Source organism: Protomyctophum parallelum (assembly GCF_964188405.1).
Source record: "Protomyctophum parallelum genome assembly, chromosome: 8".
NCBI lineage: Eukaryota > Metazoa > Chordata > Actinopteri > Myctophiformes > Myctophidae > Protomyctophum > Protomyctophum parallelum.
This window is the reverse complement of record NC_139703.1, coordinates 50,631,857-50,653,407: the sequence shown is the minus strand read 5'-3', so window position 1 is coordinate 50,653,407 and position 21,551 is coordinate 50,631,857. Positions and strand designations below refer to the sequence as shown.

General features: G+C 41.5%; 2 protein-coding genes across 2 annotated transcripts; both read right to left on the bottom strand.

Annotated features, from left to right (window-relative positions):
* Positions 1-1,528: 1,528 nt before the first annotated feature.
* On the bottom strand, positions 1,529-15,370 carry tpra1 (transmembrane protein, adipocyte asscociated 1). Its single transcript, XM_083771351.1, has 11 exons — positions 15,240-15,370; positions 13,382-13,572; positions 12,587-12,719; positions 10,148-10,234; positions 7,290-7,362; positions 6,541-6,620; positions 5,139-5,249; positions 4,958-5,018; positions 4,474-4,576; positions 2,734-2,814; positions 1,529-2,641 (listed from the first exon to the last, which is right to left on the bottom strand). Exons 2-11 carry the CDS (start codon positions 13,558-13,560, stop codon positions 2,371-2,373), a joined length of 1,179 nt encoding a protein of 392 aa, XP_083627477.1. The 5' UTR covers positions 13,561-13,572; positions 15,240-15,370; the 3' UTR covers positions 1,529-2,370.
* Positions 15,371-15,416: 46 nt separating this feature from the next.
* On the bottom strand, positions 15,417-19,337 carry LOC310863074 (chemerin-like receptor 1; the record flags this gene model as incomplete). Its single annotated transcript, XM_083771196.1, has 2 exons — positions 15,417-15,550; positions 18,509-19,337. The coding sequence occupies 2 exons, from the start codon at positions 19,335-19,337 to the stop codon at positions 15,417-15,419; spliced, it is 963 nt and encodes a 320-aa protein (XP_083627322.1).
* Between the last annotated feature and the right edge of the window lie 2,214 nt (positions 19,338-21,551).

Genomic DNA, 21,551 nt, shown 5'->3' with positions numbered 1-21,551 from the left:
CGATCAAATATCTTCAAACATTGTGTAACCAGACAGCACCAAAATTACATCTCAATGTTGTGAATTCGGCTCTCCACTGCACATAGACAGGGATCATCCCGCAGTGCTATTTTGGCAGGAAATTCAACCCAGTGTACTGTACAGCAACAATCAAACAATCATAATCCTAAACGTAAAGCAGAGAATCCGTAAGAAATACTTTTCCCATACATTTACAATGCTGCGCGTTGTGGCTTTACACGATGAAAAAAAAAAATGTCTTATGTCATATACTGTAGTCGTCACTACAATAGAATACTGCTTTGTTTAAATACACCAATCTTTCCACACTGAATGTTAGTAGCCTACTCTACAGTGGAGCATTTTCAAATATATGGAATATTATCTAATTTATATAGATAAGCAAAACAAATAGGACATTTTCACTTGAAATGGAATGATCTTCAGTCAAGTGCGTGTACAAGTTAAAGGTATATTCAGTGATTTCACTTAATTCAAATATCACTTATATTTTTGTTTTGTTGTGATAATCCTCCCTACTATAGAGTGTGCTGACCATATAAGGAGTTCCTCCCTGTCCCCAGTTAACCCCTGGGGGTCAAAAAACCTTAGGTTTCGTTTTTGGCTCTCTATCCTGATTGGATGAAAGGCTGGGTCCCTGCAGCCAAAAACGAAACCTAAGGTTTTTTGAGTGAAATCACTGAATATACCTTTAAACCCTTTTAAGTTAGCTGCAAAGTCGTGATTTATGTGAGCAGGAGATCAGATGCCGATGGTGAGAGATATTCCAGAGGAATAAAATCAACCGCTGACAGACATGAACAACAACAACTCTATGCAGAAGGACAGGAAAACTCACCATTTCCATCTCTTGTCATTGACTTGAATGATGTTTATGGTCCAATATCATGGAAGTAGTATTCGTAGGAAACAAATCAAATGCAGATATGTCCAATTTGGAATGAAAGATAATTTGTAACACAAACATGGTCGGTCAGCATCTTCTTAATTTGGAAATAATCCTCAAGTGCGATTTCATTGCCACCGTTAACATGAAGCTACCAAATATGTATGCTTTAAACAGAAGGAATGATTAATTAGTCTGATACAGCATAAAGTACAGCAAAACTCTAAAATAAATACAAAATAAAAAAAACAAATATGGCAGCTACAGGCATGTTATGGCCGAGACATGGAGAAGTCTTGGTTTCATCCTTTAGTGTTCTGCCAGCAGCACAGTTCTTCATCTTTCATGCAAGTTCAAGCCTGTGTTTAACCCATTCTGACCCGAGATCAGATTCATACGAGGTTTCCGCTGGACACACACTGGTCTGATTAAACCCATTCTGACCCGAGATCAGATTCTAGAAATGTCGCTCTTCGATTTTTCAAAAAATAGCAGACCTACAAGCTCGTATCGCGCCACTCGGTGGCGCGATATGAGCTTGTAGATCTGCTATTTTTCAATAGCTAAAAGCATAACATGATGCCAACACCAAAATGGGTGCCCGGTCAGAATGGGTTAAACACATGACACCATACTACAGATTTTCACTAAGGAGAGAAACAGCACTGATTTCAGAAGTCAAAGAAATCACACAGATCAGAATGAATTAGCACAAGGTCTTGCCCTGTGGAAAGAGAGGCACGGTGATTCAATACAAGTCAACAAGCTAGCCAATCACAGATCTAGTATAGACAGCAAATAATGAAGTCAGCTGAACTGCCATCACTTAAATAGCAAGCCTTGGATGGGAATGTCCAGATGTTACCATTGAACAGTCCTTCACCACATGCCGTTACTTCAATGAAGGAACGTCCCGACTTCATAATGATTGTATACACTTGCACTGTAGGTAAAGTACTGAGGGAAATGTAATGGGAAGTTATGGGAACGGGCAGGAAAACAGACAAATCCCACTGTTCATTTATCTCCGAAGATTGTACAAATTTCCATTTGTACACTCTATACAGCATTAAATGAAAACCGGGATTTTACTGTGAAGAACCTACATTGAAAGATCTCTCAGCCTGATCCTATTGGGCTACGATTGTGGGCAATGTCCTTTGGCGAGAGCCTTCTTCCATTCTCTGTCACAGCAGCAGCATTCTGAAACAGACACTCAATTCACAGTACTGCCTTTTAGAGGCTATCAAAGTTCTGTTGTCACTCGTCCACCACCCCCCTGTTAATGACAAAGACCAAGTGTTTCCTCGCTTGGCCCCACACTGCATATTCTGCTCTGCTCCCTCTGTTCTCGCAAAACATCCTTCCATTGCCTACCAACACCATGTTACAGCGTGGCTCCAAGTCCAGCAGCATGTCCAACTGTCTCTACTTCCATGATTTCCATCCTTTTCCTCGTCTTCTCAGGCATTGATGGCTCTCCAGCGGTCGCTGTCAATGCTGTTTATGCTGCTGGCCCCATAGGGGCCCGAGGCCACATCGTCCAGGTAGGCGCCAACCACGCCGGCCATACCGGGACCTGAACCGTCAAACTGTGTGGAGGAGTAGTACAGGCCCTGGTCAGCCACCTGCTTGCGGCCCAGGTTAGAGGAGGAGGTGGGAGGGAGGTGGACGTCACTCTCATCTGGCTCATCCACCTGTGACTTATAAGAGAACAGGATCTTTGGCTCTGACCTGGGGGGGGGGGATACATAAGGGTGTTATAGCTAAGGGATGAATAGCAATGACGACACATAGTTTTAGATGGTTATTCTTACTGTACATACCCAAAGAATCCTTTGAGGAAGGTGACGTAGATGAGTGGGGCGAAGATAGAGAAGTAAAGGAAGGTGGTGACGTCCACACAGCTGGTTCAGAGAAATGGCATTGAAATGTAAAAATAAATACCCACACTCAGCATTCCCATGAAAAGGCTAGAGTGCAAGTGTGTTATCAGCAGCAGGATCAGAGAGATGAAGAGCTGGAGAGTGATACTAGTCAAATCCACATTTTATCCATAGCTAGAATGGAGAAAAACTAGCCAAGTGAAAGGTTTTTTAAGTCTTCTGATGGTAAAGTAAGAAGTGTATAGTCTAGCTGCTCTAGCATAACACAAACTAAACATTATGTCAAACATTTATTGTGTGGAGATCAACAGCAGATGTATTAACCAATTATAGCACAGCCCGCTTATCCATTTTAAATTACGGACAATCATGGCATTTCTCCATTTTTAATCGTGTTTTCTCCAATTTGCTAAAGGGATGATTTAATTAGCTAATTTGTTACAAGTCATATGTCTCTGCTTGTGATTGTTATATGGAGGGTGCGTGAGATCCCTGGATTTCAAAGCACTTGAATACAGAGGTGTGCTGTAGCTGCCCTGTATGCTTACATAACAGTTATGTTATGTTATTAGTTATGTTATGCTGAGTCACAGCATAACATGGTTCAGGTCCGTCAGTATGTCCCTGCCCTGGCTCAATTTCCTTCTTCCATTCTGACCCGAGATCAGATTCATACGAGGTTTCCGCTGGACACACACTGGTCTGATTAACCCATTCTGACCTGAGATCAGATTCTAAAAATGTCAGTCGTTCTTCGATTTTTCAAAAAAATAGCAGACCTACAAGCTCGTAGCGCGCCACTCAGTGGCGCGCTATGAGCTTGTAGATCTGCTATTTTTCAATAGCTAAAGCATAACATGATGCTAACACCAAAATGGGTTCCCGTTCAGAATGGGATAAAAGCACATTCATTAACCCATTTAGGCCCGACGTCGAAATAAAATAAAAAGGTTTTCTAAATCATGACAATTTTCTGAAAGATTTGAGGCACATTTTAACGATTTTTAAAAAATCAGCTCATAGCGCGCCACTCGGTGGCGCGCTATGAGCTTGTAGATCAGCTATTTTTTCAATAGCTAAATTATAACATAATGTATGTAACCACCAAAAGGCGTTCCCACTCAAAATGGGTTAAGACTAAAGACTACCTGAAATACTCACAAATGAAGTGCAACTATGACGGGTATACAATATAGACATAAAATAAATCTATGCGTTAACATGACAGCTTGCTGAAATTACTATTTGTATTTTAGAATATGACGCCTGAGAGACAGATTGGTTAGAATACCCGACTGTATATTCCTATATTTATTCACCACAAAATGGTATACACATAATCACTCTGCTCCTTTTAGCTCACAGGTTTTCAAAGCAGGGCTGCCAGACAGGCCAAACAAATAATAATATATAAAGAAAATATAACTTTTAAAAGATTATTGTGCCAGTTTAAGCACTTTCACCCTGGCGTCCTATTTTAGGCATGTCAATGTTTTTCAAACATATACAAGTTCAGTGCAATGTATTGTGAGCTTTATATCTGCTATTTTGAGGGTTTAAAACAAAACAGCCAAATCACAATAGGGAGCCTCAGCCCGTGGCTACCCCCCCCCCCCCCCCCCCAACCGTATTTGAGGATCCCCTTTTCTTTTATCTCATTGAAATGTTGAAGATACTGACCAGAGTCCCTCTATGATGTCAGCACACAGCAGAGCACTGCCCAGCCCTTGCACCAAATTGAGCAAAGATAAGATGGCAGCGTATACATAGAAGCTTTTCTTAGCTGAAAGACAAAAAGACAACAAGATCGCATTACAGACCAAAACATTTGAAACAACTCTATACTGATTTGCTGAATTTAAGGTGTAAAATGGTAAATGGTGCATTTATATAGCGCCTTTATCCAAGGCGCTTTACATAGATTGTGCATTACATTCACCCATTCACACACATTCATACACCGATGGCAGCGGAAACCATGCAAGGCACCAACTAGCACATCGGGAGCAATTAGGGGTTCAGTGTCTTGCTCAAGGACACTTCGACACTAACTCTGGGGGAGCCCGGGTTCGAACTGGCAACCTTACGGTTACCATCCAGGCACTCTACCCCCTGAGCCACCGCCGCCCCTGTGTAATTTTGAAGTAATATCTTGTAAACACACATGGCAGTGATATCCTGTCTTTCACTGGAGTTTTAGGTAAGATGACAATCAGCGAGTACACCTAGAAAACAAAAGAATAAATTGTCATGGAGGTTGTCAGATTCCCCAATGCATAATATGGTGATGCTTTTTTTGTATTTGTGCAGTAGTTGCATATTTTGTTTAGTTAGTAGCTACAGACCAGAAAGAAAAAGCATGAACTGGCCAACCAGAAATGTCTTCCTCCGTGGCCATAGATGTTAAAGTCTTCTGCAGACAGATGTCTGTCTGGATAAAGGATCTCTAGTGTACCCTGAGAGGCAAAGAGAAATGACTCATTATCCCTTTTAACCCATTCTGACCTGAGATCAGATTCTAAAAATGTCTTCTACATCCTGACAGTTTTCATTCTGACCCGAGATCAGATTCTAAAAAAAAAATGTCTTATATGTCAGTCGCTCTTCGATTTTTCAAAAATAGCAGACCTACAAGCTCGTAGCGCGACACTCGGTGGCGCGCTATGAGCTTGTAGATCTGCTATTTTTAAATAGCTAAAGCATAACATGATGCTGACACCAAAATGGGTGCCCGTTCAGAATGGGTTAAATGCTAATACAAACATCTGACAATTTCTTACTGTAAAACAGCAATATCTACAAAACGACTTTGTGACTATTTGTCCTTCATATATCTCAAAAACGGTCCAACCGATCATCTTCACATTTGGTCACATGTGTACAGCGGACTGGCCAATTTAATGACAATTATCACATTGAGAGATATCAGAACACAGAGTCAGCCACAGTGCGTGAGCAATGTCAAGCATTTTGTTTAGTGTGCCTTGCTCAAGAGGTCTTTGGCAGACTTGATGATGGGGAATCGTACAGTAGATGTAATTCAGCTATAGCCTTCTGTTGCTGCTGGACCAGTGACCTTTGAGTCTCTGATCGGCCTCCTGAAGTCACGGACATATTATCTCTGAGATAAGATAAGGCATTATTGTATTCCCGGGGTCAATGTCATGAAAGGAACACGCTGCTAAAATTATCACTATGATATAATAACTCAACAGAATATCAACTCATTGAACTTAACCCATTCTGACCCGAGATCAGATTCATACGAGGTTTCCACTGGACACACACTGGTCTGATGAACCCATTCTGACCCGAGATCAGATTCTAAAAATGTCAGTCGCTCTTCGCTTTTTCAAAAATAGCAGACCTACAAGCTCGTATCGCGCCACTCGGTGGCGCGATATGAGCTTGTAGATCTGCTATTTTTAAATAGCTAAAGCATAACATGGTGCCCGGTCAGAATGGGTTAAAATGTATATAATGCGTTGCAAAATACCACTGAAATCTAATTGCTGTCAATTTTTAATAATGGAAGGATTATTGACTTATCAATTTAATTAATTATTTGACTGGAATGTTTCCAAAACTAAACTTGAAAAGAAATTCCGACATCATGGACATGAGGAATACCGTCAAAAGTCAACAAGTGTTTTATTCAAAAGACTTAACTAAAACTAAATACAAGAATTCCGTCAAAATTAACACCGTTCTCAGCACATAAATAGATGTCAACAGATCTATAATTACCTGTGTGATCGAGTAGCCCAATGCCAACACAGCAGTGATGGCTAACACACGCTTTATACTGGATTTGCTCTCCAAGTGACCTGACATAATGACAAGGACCAGAGAGGGGGAGAGGTCAGCGTTACCATTAGCATTCACCTGAAACAACAGCACACACACAGCCATTTTTTATACACAGCGACTCAATAGGGATGCACCGATCCGATACTCGTATCGGAGATCGGCGCCGATCCAGGCTAAAATTCTAGATCGGGTATCGGATCGGTGGCCGATCCATTATCCGATCCGATCCGATAATTATGTGTAATTACAGTATGAAAACAACTCTACCTCCTCTGTGACACAGCAGTGTAGTATTGACAGTATAACATGTGGAATGCAGCCAGGCTAGCCTGCGCACACATTAACCTGGTCTAATTGTTGCACAGTTATTTAATAAATAATTCAGTGCATTTATGTCTGTGTTTGTTACATTTTGTTTTACAAAGTTGGGAAAGTAATGTTTAAGTCAAGCCTTGATGTTGCCTTACACAAAATAATGATTCCAGACTCCACACAGTGAGGCATACAGCTTAATAGGTTATTACGTTTCTTTGTGGGGGGTATCGGATCGGTACTCTGTATCGGCAGATACTGGACCCCCATGTATCGAAATCGGTATCGAATGCCAAAAAGCCGGATCGGTGCATCCCTAGTCGTCAACTAGTCATGTTCTTGTGAACCGGAAGTGAAACAAATTGAGGACTAACCGAACGCCAGCCCCAGTATGATAACACTGAGCTCAATGGCCAGCAGGAAGAACCGGGTGATCTCCCACAGCACCTAAGGGGACACGGAATAATAAGTTACCATATTATTAACCCATTCTGACCTGAGATCAGATTCTAAAAAATGTCTATTACATCCTGACAGTTTCATTATTAACCCATTCTGACCTGAGATCAGATTCTAAAAATGTCTTATTACATCCTGACAGTTTAATTATTAACCCATTCTGACCCGAGATCAGATTCTAAAAGTGTCTTCGATTTTTCAAAAATAGCAGACCTACAAGCTCGTATCGCGCCACTCGGTGGCGCGATACGAGCTTGTAGGTCTGCTATTTTTCAATAGCTAAAGCACAACATGATGCCAACACCAAAATGGGTGCCCGGTCAGAATGGGTTAACCCATTCTGAACGGGAACCCATTTTGATCTACAAGCTCGTAGCGCACCACCGAGTGGCGCGCTACGAGCTTGTAGGTCTGCTATTTTTGAAAAAATCGAAGAGTGACTGACATAGAAGACATTTTTAGAATCTGATCTCAGGTCAGAATGAAAACTGTCAGGGTGTAGAAGACATTTTTTAGAATCTGATCTCAGGTCAGAAAGGGTTAAAATCCACACGCTGATCAATCATGTACCATTAGAGTCCTGATATATAGCCCATGGCATTACATAATCCTCTAGAGCGCACGTAGAATACGCATATCGACAGGCTGGGTGCTGGACTAAATAAGCTTCAGTGGGTATTGGATGGAACCCGCACACCACAGGCAGTGGCGTGCACAGATAGACACTAGGGGGTGCTAGAGCACCCTTTTGGCAATTTTGCTCGTTTTTTTTTTTTTTTTTTTTTTTTAATCTTGATAAAAAAAACGCTTCTACTATATTATTTAGGCCCCCACAATTCTAAAGCTATGTCAGTGGTTCTTCGATAATAAAAAAATAGCAGACCTACAAGCTCGTAGCGCGCCACTCGGTGGCGCGCTATGAGCTTGTAGATCTGCTATTTTTCAATAGCTAAAGCACCAAAATGGGTTCCCTTCCCGCCCCAAAATGCGCTGCACAAGGTGCCCTTTTTTTCACTTGAGCACCTGCCCCTCTAAATGTCTGTGCACGCCACTGACCACAGGTATAAGAAAGACGTTCTTTATTGACATACTGACAACGCTTCGATCTATCTGATCTTCATCAGGTCATGTGAACATGCACAAAGGTTACATAATCCTCTACCAACTGCATGGAAGACGGTGTGCAATGTAAACTGTAGGTCCATTGCCGAGTACACCATGGCATGGGGTCTGTCTGGTATGTGAGGAATGTCAGCCATGCCTTTGTATTCAGTGTGAAATCCTTGCAAAGTCATGCAGTGGCATGCATGGCTCCCATAAATCTAGCTGAGAAATGACTAAAAGAGGCATTTGTGACAAGACAAGGCAGCTGCTGAAGACTCTATGGTTATCTTTCTACTTATCTAGGAATACTTTATTCTGCCGCACATCTGTGTTTGTGGGATAGAGCAGGGGTTATCAACCTGGGGGTTTGCGACACCTCGGGGGGTCCCCAGATTATTTTGGGGGGTCCCAAAATGAAGTGTTTTGAATGTGATCTGACAGATGCCTTACTCATCTTCGCAGATGAGCAAGGCTGGGACCGAGGCGAGCATTTTCGGGGGTCCCCAGCTAATAGCGTTGAGAACCCCCTGGGATAGACCACAACGACAACCATGACGTACGTGTCAAAATGCTTCCCAAACGTTAACGGCACGCCGTCCACAATCACAACAGAGGGAGCTCCACTAATCACATTCAACCCAGATTTGGCTCAAACAAGGGGTACATTTTGTTTTGCTCCTATGCCACAAAAATGGTGAACACCCTACAAACAGCCACAAAGGAATGCGAATCCCTACTCTGCTGCAATTCGAAACTGGCCTAGGTACTAAAAAGTCAATTTTTGATTTCTAACCGTTTATATGATGTTTTAACATAGTACTGTATATTTGTATGTTATTACATGTTCTGATGAATTGAATATGAGGACCCCAATGGAAACAAGCCATAGGCTTTCTTGGGTATAAATCCTCTTGGCAGAAGCAGACCTTGTATTGAACTGTACTTTTTTTTCTGCAAACTGTAAATAAAGTATTCAATCAATATTCAGTCCAGCATGATCATATGTTGTGTTTCAACTGGCCGTGGATTTTCACAAATCATCAGGTGTTCACTGGCATGAACCGATTTGCTTTGCACTGTTCAAAAGAATCCCTGTAAATCTCACGTAACATTTACATCCAAGAAGTATATTAAAGCAAAATGACACGTTGGCTGTGTAATTAGTAATGAATTACCTTCATCATGATGAAACTAGTCATCTTTCACCATTGCGCTGTTGATTGATTGGAAATGATATTGCACAGTAATACAGCTCTTGAAGTCACTCAGTACACAAGCCAACACAGATGAGCTGATTCTATGTAACATGAAACCCAGTAGGTATATTTTTGAAAGAAAAATGTCAACTTGATTTAGCTATTTTTTTTAATAAACTGTCTGGATCTGCATATACGGATGTTTAAATAGTAAAATCAACAGGATGTTTCTTCTTTATTTTCTTAATCTTAATGCCATAATGAATTTTGCGATGGCAGAATCAGATAGTTTTTCCTGTATTAATTTATGTGCTAAAAGACTGGCTTTGAGAGCTGTTTCACGGTGCAAGTGTATTTTTTTTTTAAATGTATTATTCATTTCTAATCAACCTTGCAATATATCTCGCCAGTTGGACCAGTTACATCATGACAAGGAAAATACCAATAATCTACCAATAATGTTGTGGTCTTACTTTGTCTATGATGGTGGCAGCGCTGGATGCACTGACCGTCATGGACACAATGGCACGGGTGATTCCCACTCCTGCTACTACAAAAACCTAACACAACAGGAAACGGTTAGCCAGAGTGCCAAGACAGTAAAATGAATTATAAAATAACATTTTGACAAAAACAAAAAAATCAAGACTGCAGTGCAATGAGTAAATAACAATACTGTCAATACTGTGTAATAACAGTAAGACAGTGAGTGCATAAAGTGTCAATGTCAGTGGTTTTTGTATCATAACATGAGCTAAATGTGCTTTTTAGCTAGCTAATAAGATGATTAGTAACATTTTGAGTATGTGTACTGTTCACCCAACGAGTTACAACAATCACATTTTGTCAGACTCAGAACTAAACCTAACTTAGGTATTTGCCAACGGGGAGACTCGGTTTTTCTGAAAAAGATGAATTAAAAATGGAGGACCCTTGTGTAAACAAGTCTTTGTGCTTTTTCTGGTTCTATCCTCAAGTAACAGTTTTTGTATTGACCTGTACTCTAGTTTGAAATGTCCCCATTCTGCATACTTAATCATAGGTGGTGATGTTCACACAAACATTCCGCTAGTCTCTCTGGTGTGAGCTCGGAATGCCCCCACTCCAAGTGTGCAGTGTTCTGAATTTAGAAAACAGGAACACGCCGATCGCTCTGAATTTCCCAACAACGTGAAAGCACGCAGAGCAAGCCCTGAGTGAATGTATGAATACTACATCCTAAATTAGATAAGTAGGCCAAGTATGTGTAACTTCAAAGGCCAGGCACAAGAAACCTAGAGATTTACACTAATAGGTGCAAGATGGCCTCTGAACACTGATTTGGATCCACGACGTTGCATTGAAGGATTTACTCTTGAAGGAATGAATGACTTGCTAGACTAAACCAAATAGTAACACCGGCAAAACACAGATGCAGCCAGTGGCGTCATCCTCGTAGAACGCAGTATGCAAATGCATACTACTTTGCACAAGAACAGGTTTACGTGAACGGTCGCACATACACGGCAAGCAACACAGCACAGCAGTATGGCTCCAGTAGGCAACTGCTTCTGTGGCATTCTGCACGCAACAAGAATGCCTCCTCCTCCACCAAAGAAGAGATTCATCCAAAGCAAACTTTGTAGGTTCGTTAGTGCAGTAAAGAAGTTTGTCTGAATATTATAAGTCTAGTTTTGTGTTTGTGTGTCTGTGACTAAAACGCTCATACACTATAAACAATATAGGCTTAGGCTATCAGCTATTCTGTAGGCACGTGACATGGTACCAACGCAGGGAAGCTGGAAGTACCCTCACTAAAAACGCCGGGACAACAACGCTCCACACGTCCCAGACTCTTCTCCCTTCTGGCTCCAAAACTGTGGAATGCACTTCCCATCGCAGTCAGAACTGCAGCATCACTCCCAATCTTCCGCCGTAGTCTGAAAACCCACCTTTTCAGACTTCATCATGGCCCATAGCACTTACCCTATACCCCCTTAGATAGCACTTCCGTAGACTTAGATAGCATTTGATACAGACTTATAGCATGTTATGTAGACAGCACTATAATTGTATTGTATATAGTCATAGCACGCCATAGTACATATGTATAGCATAGTAGTATATATGTATAGTTTCATTATATAGATATTCCACTGTTACTTTCTTAGCTTACGCATGCTTCATGATAAATGCTTTTATGTGATGTATTCCCATGCTTTTGTTCTTGCTTAAATGTAAGTCGCTCTGGATTAACAGTTTCCGTGCTTTGAATGGATTACTCCAGGTTAATGTCGCTGCCATATCGGACATACGCGAGTTTTGTTTTATGTGTTTAATCCGCCGTAATGTAAACAAAAAAAAGAAAATTCTTCTTCGCCGCGGAGAAAGAGAGTAGGTGCATCTGTTGTGATAAATAAACCGGAAATCGTCACATGCTGTGGGCTGCTAGGGCTTCTGGGAAATTGAGGCCAATGTAAACGAATGGGGTGCAACGCCTCATTGAGACCAGTCTTGTGTGCGTCTTCCGGGTGCACCAAGATGGTGGATGCTACACTCGGATCATAACAAACCAGGGGAGCTTTTTTTGCTGGATTTTCGCGGATTAAAAGCCCAAATAATTCAGCGTATGCTCTAAAGGTAATACAACAATCTCGGCAGTGAAGGGGGGTTGATTAAAAGTCTGGTAAATCGTTTTCCGCAGTCAAACTGTTAAGAGCGTCTGCTAAATGCCTAAATTGTATTGTAAATTGTACCGGGAAAAATACATCATCATTACACCACTGGATGCAGCAGTCATTGTTCAAGGTCATCAGATGCTCATGGCTTACTGTACAAAGTAAGCTGTTGCAAAGTGCCCTACCAGCAGGTAGAAGGTTAAAGGTCAAAGTGCCCTACCAGCAGGTAGAAGGTTAAAGGTCAAAGTGCCCTACCAGCAGGTAGAAGGTTATGAAGATGGGACTGGATGTGACTCGTATCTTCGCCCTGGCAGAAGGCAGCTTCCACATCAGGAACACGAAGAACGCAACATTGGGAACCAACAGCAGCAGGTCCCAGAACCTTACTCTAAAATGAAGAAAACCAAGGGTAAGGCATACTGTATACATGATTCATGAATGTACATTTTTGTACATTTGCCCTAAAAGGACCTCAATAAAAAAATAAGCTGTCTGTCAAGCTTTTGGGGATTATGTTTTTTATTCAAATGGTGAGGGGAAACACAATCAGTTTCAAGTTAGTTAAAATATAGGCTGGCAGCCTGGCAGAGGTGTCAGGTTCCTATAACGGCGGTGGGTGCAGCCCCCCCCCCCCCCCCCCCCCCCTGCACCATGTCGCTGTGACAGTTTATCAGAACAAGGTGGTTGAGTCTTGCTCGTCCCATTGTGGATCGCAAATATGTCTTTAGTCTCTTTAGCCCTGAAACGGACCTTTCTGGTACCTGGCAGCAGAACAAAAGCCACCTTATTAGCATTTGAATGCCCATGGGCGGCGGCCCAACACCTATCTTGCGCCCAAGCGCCCCCAACCCCCCGTAAAGCCAAAGGCATGTGACTACGTGCATGACAACATGTCCACTGGGGAAGGGACATTTCAGTCAGGACAGTGGGTGCATATACTGCATATTGATATTGGCGCCGCTTATTATTTTGCTCGTGGGTGCTTCTGCGCCTGAGCACCCGCGGAGCTGACGCCGCTGGCAGCCTGGCACAGTCTCTGATATGGTTTACCTGGAGTCCCCAATGTCTTCGTACAGAACCTGCAAACATTTGTGAGGCTTGGAGATGTTGGCCTCCGTGTCAGGTTGCCAGGTTGGGAATGCCGTAGTCGTCGTGTTCACTGCTGTCGTAGGGAAAACGCTGCCATTGTATTGTGCAAACCTCACCACTGCAGTTACTGTGTCCCGCATTGTGTAAGGGAGCTGGGGAGAAGGAACCGTCAACATTATGTCAAATAATAACAACAACCCCTTCACAACACAGGCGAAATGACACAGGATAAAACGACAAAAAGGTAGTATACAACAGTACCAAACAAATCTAACTGAATCTTTCCAGAACACAGGTTTAGCTTGGTATTACCACTACAAGATTCAATATGTAGTTTTCTTGGCGTACCTTCTCAGAATATGATTGGCAATTATGTTGTTGTTGGTGTTGTCAGTTAGTTGTCACAGTGGTGAGTAACACCAGAGGCAAAGCTACATCTTTATACCAGAACTGGGCAAACCTGCCCCAAGTTCCAACAAACAATTATGTAACAGCTATAGACTCGGTTTGTTTTTTTACTTCACCAACTACGAGTTAATGTTTGACTGCTGCAGACATACTGCATACTTAGTTTAGACTAGTCATTGGTTAGACATGGGTTAAGCCTAGGTTAGGTTTAGGTGTGCTGCCCCGTGGGAGGTTAGGGTTAGGGTGAGGGTTTGAGATAGGTTGTAGTTGTAGGACTAATGACTGGTCTAACCAATGACTAGTTTAGCCCCTCTCGGAACCCTCCATAAAGCTTTTCTGAAATTTTGATGAGTTTTATGTAGGGTCCCTGTTCATAACTATATTTTCGTATGGGAATTCTGGAATGCGGACATAAATATGCTCTCTAAGATCGAATCTGCGGCGTTTGACGGCCTTTTTTTGTTTGAGTTATTCTGAATTCGTGAACTTTAAGTACCTATACATAACGCTGCGAAAATCTCCTGTGGCGCGGAAGCCGTTAAGTATTTTTAATCTTTGTTTGACCGATTTGGTCGCTTTATTTCTTCTTGTTTGTTTACCGTTTATTGTACCGCCTCCCGGTGTGCGGTTGGCTTGTGCGGCTACGTCCCTGCCTCTGATCTGCTCTGTCATAGCTATAGCGCCACTAGCTAGCCAGATAGGCGGTACAATGAGGTGTCAATAAACAAGGAAGGAAGAGAAGAATCAAAGCGACCAAATCGGTCAAACAAAGATTAAAAATACTTAACGGCTACCGCGCCACAGGAGATATTCACAGCGGTATGTATGGGTACTTATACTTTACATATTCAGAAACCCTCACACGTTGTTTATGTTTTATGTACGTCTGCGTACCAGGTGGCATGGTACTGCTGGAACAGGACCCCATGCTCTGTGTCGTCAAAAAGTCAGAAACTTCAGTAGCATTGGGTTCTGCTTGGAGGGCTAACTTACACAGGGACAGAAGCTAACCCGAAACAGATCGGATGTGTATGCGTTATTATCGACAAAGATTTTACAATGGAATTTAGCAGGACATCTGGCCAACATTAAAGGACCGTGATAACATTTCACCAGTTGAACCCATGGTTGAACCACACGTTAGCTAATGGATTAACGTTAGCACATTATCAAACTAACGGCTAACGTCAGTCAGCTAACAAACAAACACCAGCCTTGTTTGCCATCTGCAGATGGGGGGGGTGTTTGTCCATTCAATATGCTGCGACTGTGGAATAAAAGATCACGATCGAAGTGCGTCTGCTGACACAGCGTCAACGCATCACAACGTCAACACAAACAAACAACACACGATAACCGTTATAGCGTCCATTCTGCAATTTTGTCCAAGCGGATATATAATATAGCTCACCCTTATATCAACTCCAACGGCACGCAATACTACTCCGTAGCTTCGTCTCAAGGTGGACTTTGTTTATAGCACATGGAAAACAACGTCTTTCACGCATTCTGCGGGCGATACATTAATATAACACAAACCGGACTGACTTCACGAGCAACATTTCCCTTTCCCCCCCCCCCGGTGTGGTCAGGTGACAACGCCGCATCCAAAACATCCAAGATTCCCACAAGCCGTTGTCGCGAGAGATGGCTCTGGATGACGCGCCTGTTGAAGCTCCACCCAATTCATCTTCTTCTTCTTCTTCTTCTTCTTCTTCTTCTCTGAGTTTTATGGCGGATCGCAAACCAACATAAAGGTGCATACCGCCACCTACTGTACAAGAGTATGTAACATCATGTCAATTTCCTATTGCTATTTATATCCTACTACTCAGGTTTGTAGCTTATAAAAATGTAAACAGTGCCTTCCTCACCATAGCTACACCCTTTCCCTCTGCTCCAAGGATCCCTGACAAATCCCATGTGAGTGGGTGGGGACCCAGACATATTGATGTGAATATAGTCTGTTCAGAAGTTTTTAGCCATTTAGCCAATTAGCTTCAGTTGTGCTCTTTCCTCTATAGGCCTATATCTATCACAGTTCATTAAAACATGCTCAACATTCTCTGTTTCCCCATAACTTCCACATTTATTGCTTTCTGCCTTACCCATGGTAAAAAGGGTGCCGTTTAACCCTGTGTGGCCCACCCTTAGCCTTTTTTCTTCACTTATATTCTTTTCATTATACTCCTTAGTGGCTACTGTTTATTGTACCTTGTAATACCCTCGAATTCATCCTCTTCTTCCTTTGGTTTTAATATAACATTTGAGATACACACACTGCCACCTGTCAGCAACATGCCCTTCTGCCTGTATTATGACCATAGACTGTAAAAAATAGATTATGACCTTTTTTTTTCCCTTATTATTTTTCTTAAATACTTAAAGAGCCTATTTCAATTAATTCCAATGCTTCAAACGCATGGTGTTATGTGCAGGCGCCCTACACTCTGTCTTTATTTTATCACTTACTTTTAAAGAGCCTGCCCAGGGACTACAGATGAAATTTAGCTTCGGCTAACTCTGGCCCATTTACATTGATGTGAAAACTGACATGTTGATTAATGAGTGCTGTCCCTGTCAAATAAATAAATAAATAAAATAAATAAATGTTTGGAAAGGTGCTATACAAATAAAATTCATTCATTCATTCAAGAAACAGTCAGTAAGCAGAAGGACAACACACTATCATGTCACTTTACAGACATTTAACCAGAAAGTTGGAATATGAAAACACGGTTTAAAAGGTCATTTGAAAATAGAAAGTGTAAAGAAGACAGAACATTAAAGAGCTCCTGTTGAGTCAAACCGGCTTCCTTACATTTTGCAGAGTTTGTATAAGAAAGAAGGAAGTAACATATGAGCAAAGGCTCCATCATTCTCATATAAGGATATATTGCTAATGCAGCACAATTCTTGTTCGCCAATGCTTTTAAGTTCCTTCACTTCATGGGGATCAATCATTACTATTTAGACACACCTTGTCATCTAATGATGGGATGTGAGAGGAGCAGATCACGTTATAGGTCGACAGCTGTGCCACAGCTGTGCTGGTCAAGGCAAGGTGCAAATGCCTGCCCTTAAGACGAGATGTAATCTACCGTTTCTATAACTGCTTGTGAGAGGTCTATATAGTATAGTATGCTTGAGTTATTTTAAATGTTCACATCTCAGAATTCCCATCTCATGTTTGATGACTTTGCTTATATTGAATAATGGGCATGACTATATGTTATTTTGTTGCTTTGTCTAATAACAAGCTACTGTATACAGAGCATTACCACTAGTGTATGATGTAAATTATGTATAGCCTCTATATTTGTATGTTTCACAATGAAGAAACAACAGCAGCAGCAACAATTGCCCTCACAGACCACCACTTTTGGAATGTAACATTTAAATGTATTGTATTTTCTATGCACTAAATATAATTGAATATGGTCCAATGAATAAGAGAAGAGATGCAGTATCATGTGATTTCAATGGTATGCATGGAAGACAAACCTTTTTATTCAAAAATAATAAAATGTCATTGTTTCTATTCTGTAAAATGAACTTGATCATAATGTAAAATGTAAAAAAGAAAAAGTACATGCCTCAATTACCCTGTCCAGACACCACAACACTCTGGGCTGTATTTTGCGTGTCTTAAGTACCAGGTCTTATTACCTAACTTGAGTAAACTAAAGACCTGGAGGCGTGATCAATGCTCTTTGGCCACTCAGAATAGCAAAATGGCATTGATCACACCTCCAGGTCTTTAGTTTACTCAAGTTAGGTAATAAGACCTGGTACTTAAGACACGCAAAATACAGCCCTCTGTCTCTGGGTTGGTAAAGCAAGTGTCATGTATGGCATCACATCTTACAATAGAAGCGTAATTACATCGCCAGCACCATTCAAATATACACATTGTTGTGCAGCGTGAAATGCATTGTACAGTATGTGTGCCAAGTGCCGACGTTGTACACTGTTAGCACTGTACAATTGAAGAAAATAGTCTCATTAGACCATGGTATAATTGTTGCATTCATGCTATTGTGGTAAGAAATTGGTGAGAAATGTAAAATAATATGAAATGAATTCTCTCTTCACTTGTCAATACAGACAACTATGGCATGGACAGCGCATTCAAATTATTTCAAGTTAAAATCACACCTGTGTGAAGTGAGTGGTGCAACTCTGTGTGGGGGTTCCCGGGGGGGGGGGGGGCACACCCGAAAGCATCATATATACAGTTAATGTGTGTGTGTGTGTGTGTGTGTGTGTGTGTGTGTTTGTGTGTGCGTTAGGTTGCGCACAGGTGGTGAAAAACAACCATGCTGTTTTCGTGCTCATACCCAGACACCCACTCAGCCAGCTACCCACACACATAGCTCCGTAGCAAAGATTCAGCTACAGTAAAGCGTTCAACAACTCATTATGTATAAATGCAGACTGGCAGAGAGAATGAAAATTGAATAACCTATTGAATACTTAAAGCTTGAGATGTAGATGTTATTTTACTTCCAGAAGGCCTGTCCTCACTGAAAGCATTTTCAAATATGGAAAGGAAGGAGTTCCGCAATTTCTGCTTAATGTTGTTGCCCATGAATGCATAGAGAAACGGGTTCATGCAACTGTTTGCACTTGCAAGAGTCACTGATATCATACTTCCAGTTGTAATAAATGTGTTGTGACTGTGGTTCAACTCTAGTAAAATGAAGATGTGGTAGGGAAGCCAAGAGATGACAAATGTGAGTATCAGGGCAGTCATGACTTTGAAGGGCTTAGTGGACCTGGCCATCTTGTTGTTCCTTAGCCTTACAATGATAATTGTATAACACACAGTTATGATTACAAGTGGAAGTACAAAGCCTAGAACAAGGCGAATGACAGGAATAAGTATTTTGCTGCTGGGTAGAATATCAAAGTTGTTGTAACATTGAATAACCTCCTTATTGTCCGATGTAACATTAGAGACAGATGTAACATCACGAAACACTACGGCAGGAATGCTCATCAGCATAGAAAAGACCCAGGCAACAACAACTGCAACTCCTGCCTTTTTCAACGTACGTTTGTTTTGGGCCCAAACTGCGTATATAACATTCACACAACGGTCAACACTGATAAGTACCATTAGGTAAATGCTGCTGAACATGTTGAGTAACAAAACAAAGGAGGTGAACTTGCACATGAAAGGTCCAAATTTCCAAGATCCTGTTGCTGTCAGAGTGATGTTGAAAGGAAGAGTTGCACAGAAGATAAAGTCAGAGATGGCCAGGCTGAGGTACCACATTGTGGTGACGGTCTTCTTCATCTTGAAGCCAATAACCCACATGACCACGCCGTTCCCCAAAATCCCTAGCAGGAAAATGATCACATTTATCACTACCAGGATGACACACCATGGTTGGTCAATGCACAATGGTGAAGGTTTGTCTACAATGTATGGTTCTTCAGTCGGTCCAGACTTGTAGTCATAATCTCCGTCACTGTAGGCTGATGGCGTTGGCACAGATGTCATGGTAGGTAATGGTGAAGGCACAGATGTCTCCTACGGAAAAGAAAATGTGTTCAAGTTAAGTAACATTTTGTCATACCACAATGGTGCATGCATGTGTAGGCTTAGGCTATCAGTTACACATTTTGAGCTGCAGAAAAAACAGGCTCTTTACGCTATGGTTTCCCTCATTGTAGTCCTATTTATAGTAATATGTAAACTACATTACAGACTCTTTATTAGATAAAGCAATAAAAACAGCATAGATACCAAAAATGTTTTATTGTAAATATGCATTTAGCAATGCAAATGCATTAAAGCAATAGTAATCACAAGGTACAGTGAATATATTTTTATAGTACTGCAATAATACAGTGTGTGTGAACACTTTCCTGGGGGTCTTTATGTAATATGTGGTTTTAGATATTTTAGATTGTATCAGTGAGCCCAGTGTCTCTGATGTCGTGGACACTGGGATCACTTACTTCCTGGACTACATGTGTACTCAGTAAGACAGACCTCCCCTATCCACAAGGAGGAGCAGTGCACCAAAGTATTTTGGGAATTGTAGTCCAGGAAGGAAGTGAGACCAGTGTCCATGACATCAGAGACACTGGGCTCACTGCTACAATCTAAAATATCTAAAACCACATTATTACACAGAGGTCAAGACCCCCGGGAAAGTGTTCTAAAGCTTCTAAAAGTCATTAACATATATTTTTTTGCAAAAAGGGTGAAGTGTCCCTTTAATTAGCCATGTTTTATGATGATAGAGGGGCACAGCAACACCACCATCCCTCGGCGAATTTGGCTAGCCGAGTTGGAACGATGCAGTCAGTGACAGACACGTACATAGATGGATAAATAATGACAACGCGTCTTTGCATTGTTTCATCTGCCCGCCTGGCGTCTGCCAGATATGTCATCATCATCATAAAACAATAAACAAAGCAGTAGTAACGTAGCCCCAATATGTTCCCTCAGTCCCTATGCTCATTCTGTAGCTCATACAAAAGCCAATTACCGACGAAGGGTAGATGGGATCAATGTGTAAAAATGTCCTCGTAAAAGTAGACATTCAGGGCTTTCATTCGGTGTATAGTATGTATAGGATATTTTTGGTGTTCATTTTTATAACTGCCTGTCAACGTCTGACATAAAACGGTCCCTAACTCGGCTTTCTGTTCAAGAAGAGCATGTTACATAAAGGTAAATATCTCCAGAATATAAGATGGTCAAATCAAAAAGATATTTTTTTGAGTGGACAAATTAAGCTTTCTTTTGAGGTATGCGGTGTGCTTCCCGCTATAAGAGAACATTTTCTGTCGGCCTTGGAAAAGGTTGGTCCACCAATGCTATCAGCAGTAGCATCAGAGCTTCCAAGGCTGCGGAAAACGTTAGCAAGCTAAGTGTGAAAATATGTAGGGTGGCATTTTATCCTTGGCCTAGTGGGAATGTGTATACCATATACAAAAGGAGCGACTGCACATCCGAGAAAAAAACGTAGAAGGTACAAGTCTAGTCAGCAGGCATATAAACTGTAAGAAAAGGACACGAAGAAGAGATGGGCAACGTACTACTGTATTAAGTGATTTTTAGCAATTGTGGGAAAACTGGTAACATTGCTGAGAAAAAAAATGACCTTTGAAACACAGGTAAACAAAAATAAAAATAAAGCTTAATAGGTGAAGGCCCGAAAGTATACAAACAAATAATAATGTGCAAGTAAGTTGACTCACCTCACACAAGACTGCCTGCTGAGAACAGATCTGGGTATGCAGTAGTAAAGAAGAAGTATCTTATATACTTCTCAAAACAGGAAGTGCGGTGGTATTGTGGTAAAGGCGTGGGCCATCAAAGCAGCCAGTTTATTTGTATAGGACATTTCAACAACAAGGCAATACAAAGTCCGTTACATGAGTCAATAAGCATGATTACAGCATTCAAGACACAGAGCAAAACTAGACAATGGGCTCCTTGGAACGCAGATCTCCACCAGTTTGGGTTGCCTACCTACAGTATAGGCCTGTATACGTGTCAGTCGTGGGCTTAAGCCACCAGGAGTCCAGGACACAAGTATAAGCTGTGGGGGGAAATAGCGTTTGTACGGGTGCTTTTATCTAGTTAATTTTAAATATGTGTCTGACCCATAGAGTTATAAACATGGAACATCCAGACCCCCAGGAACGCGAGTTACCGACAGAGTTACCGTCCCCAGGGGGTCCCTCTACTGTACTG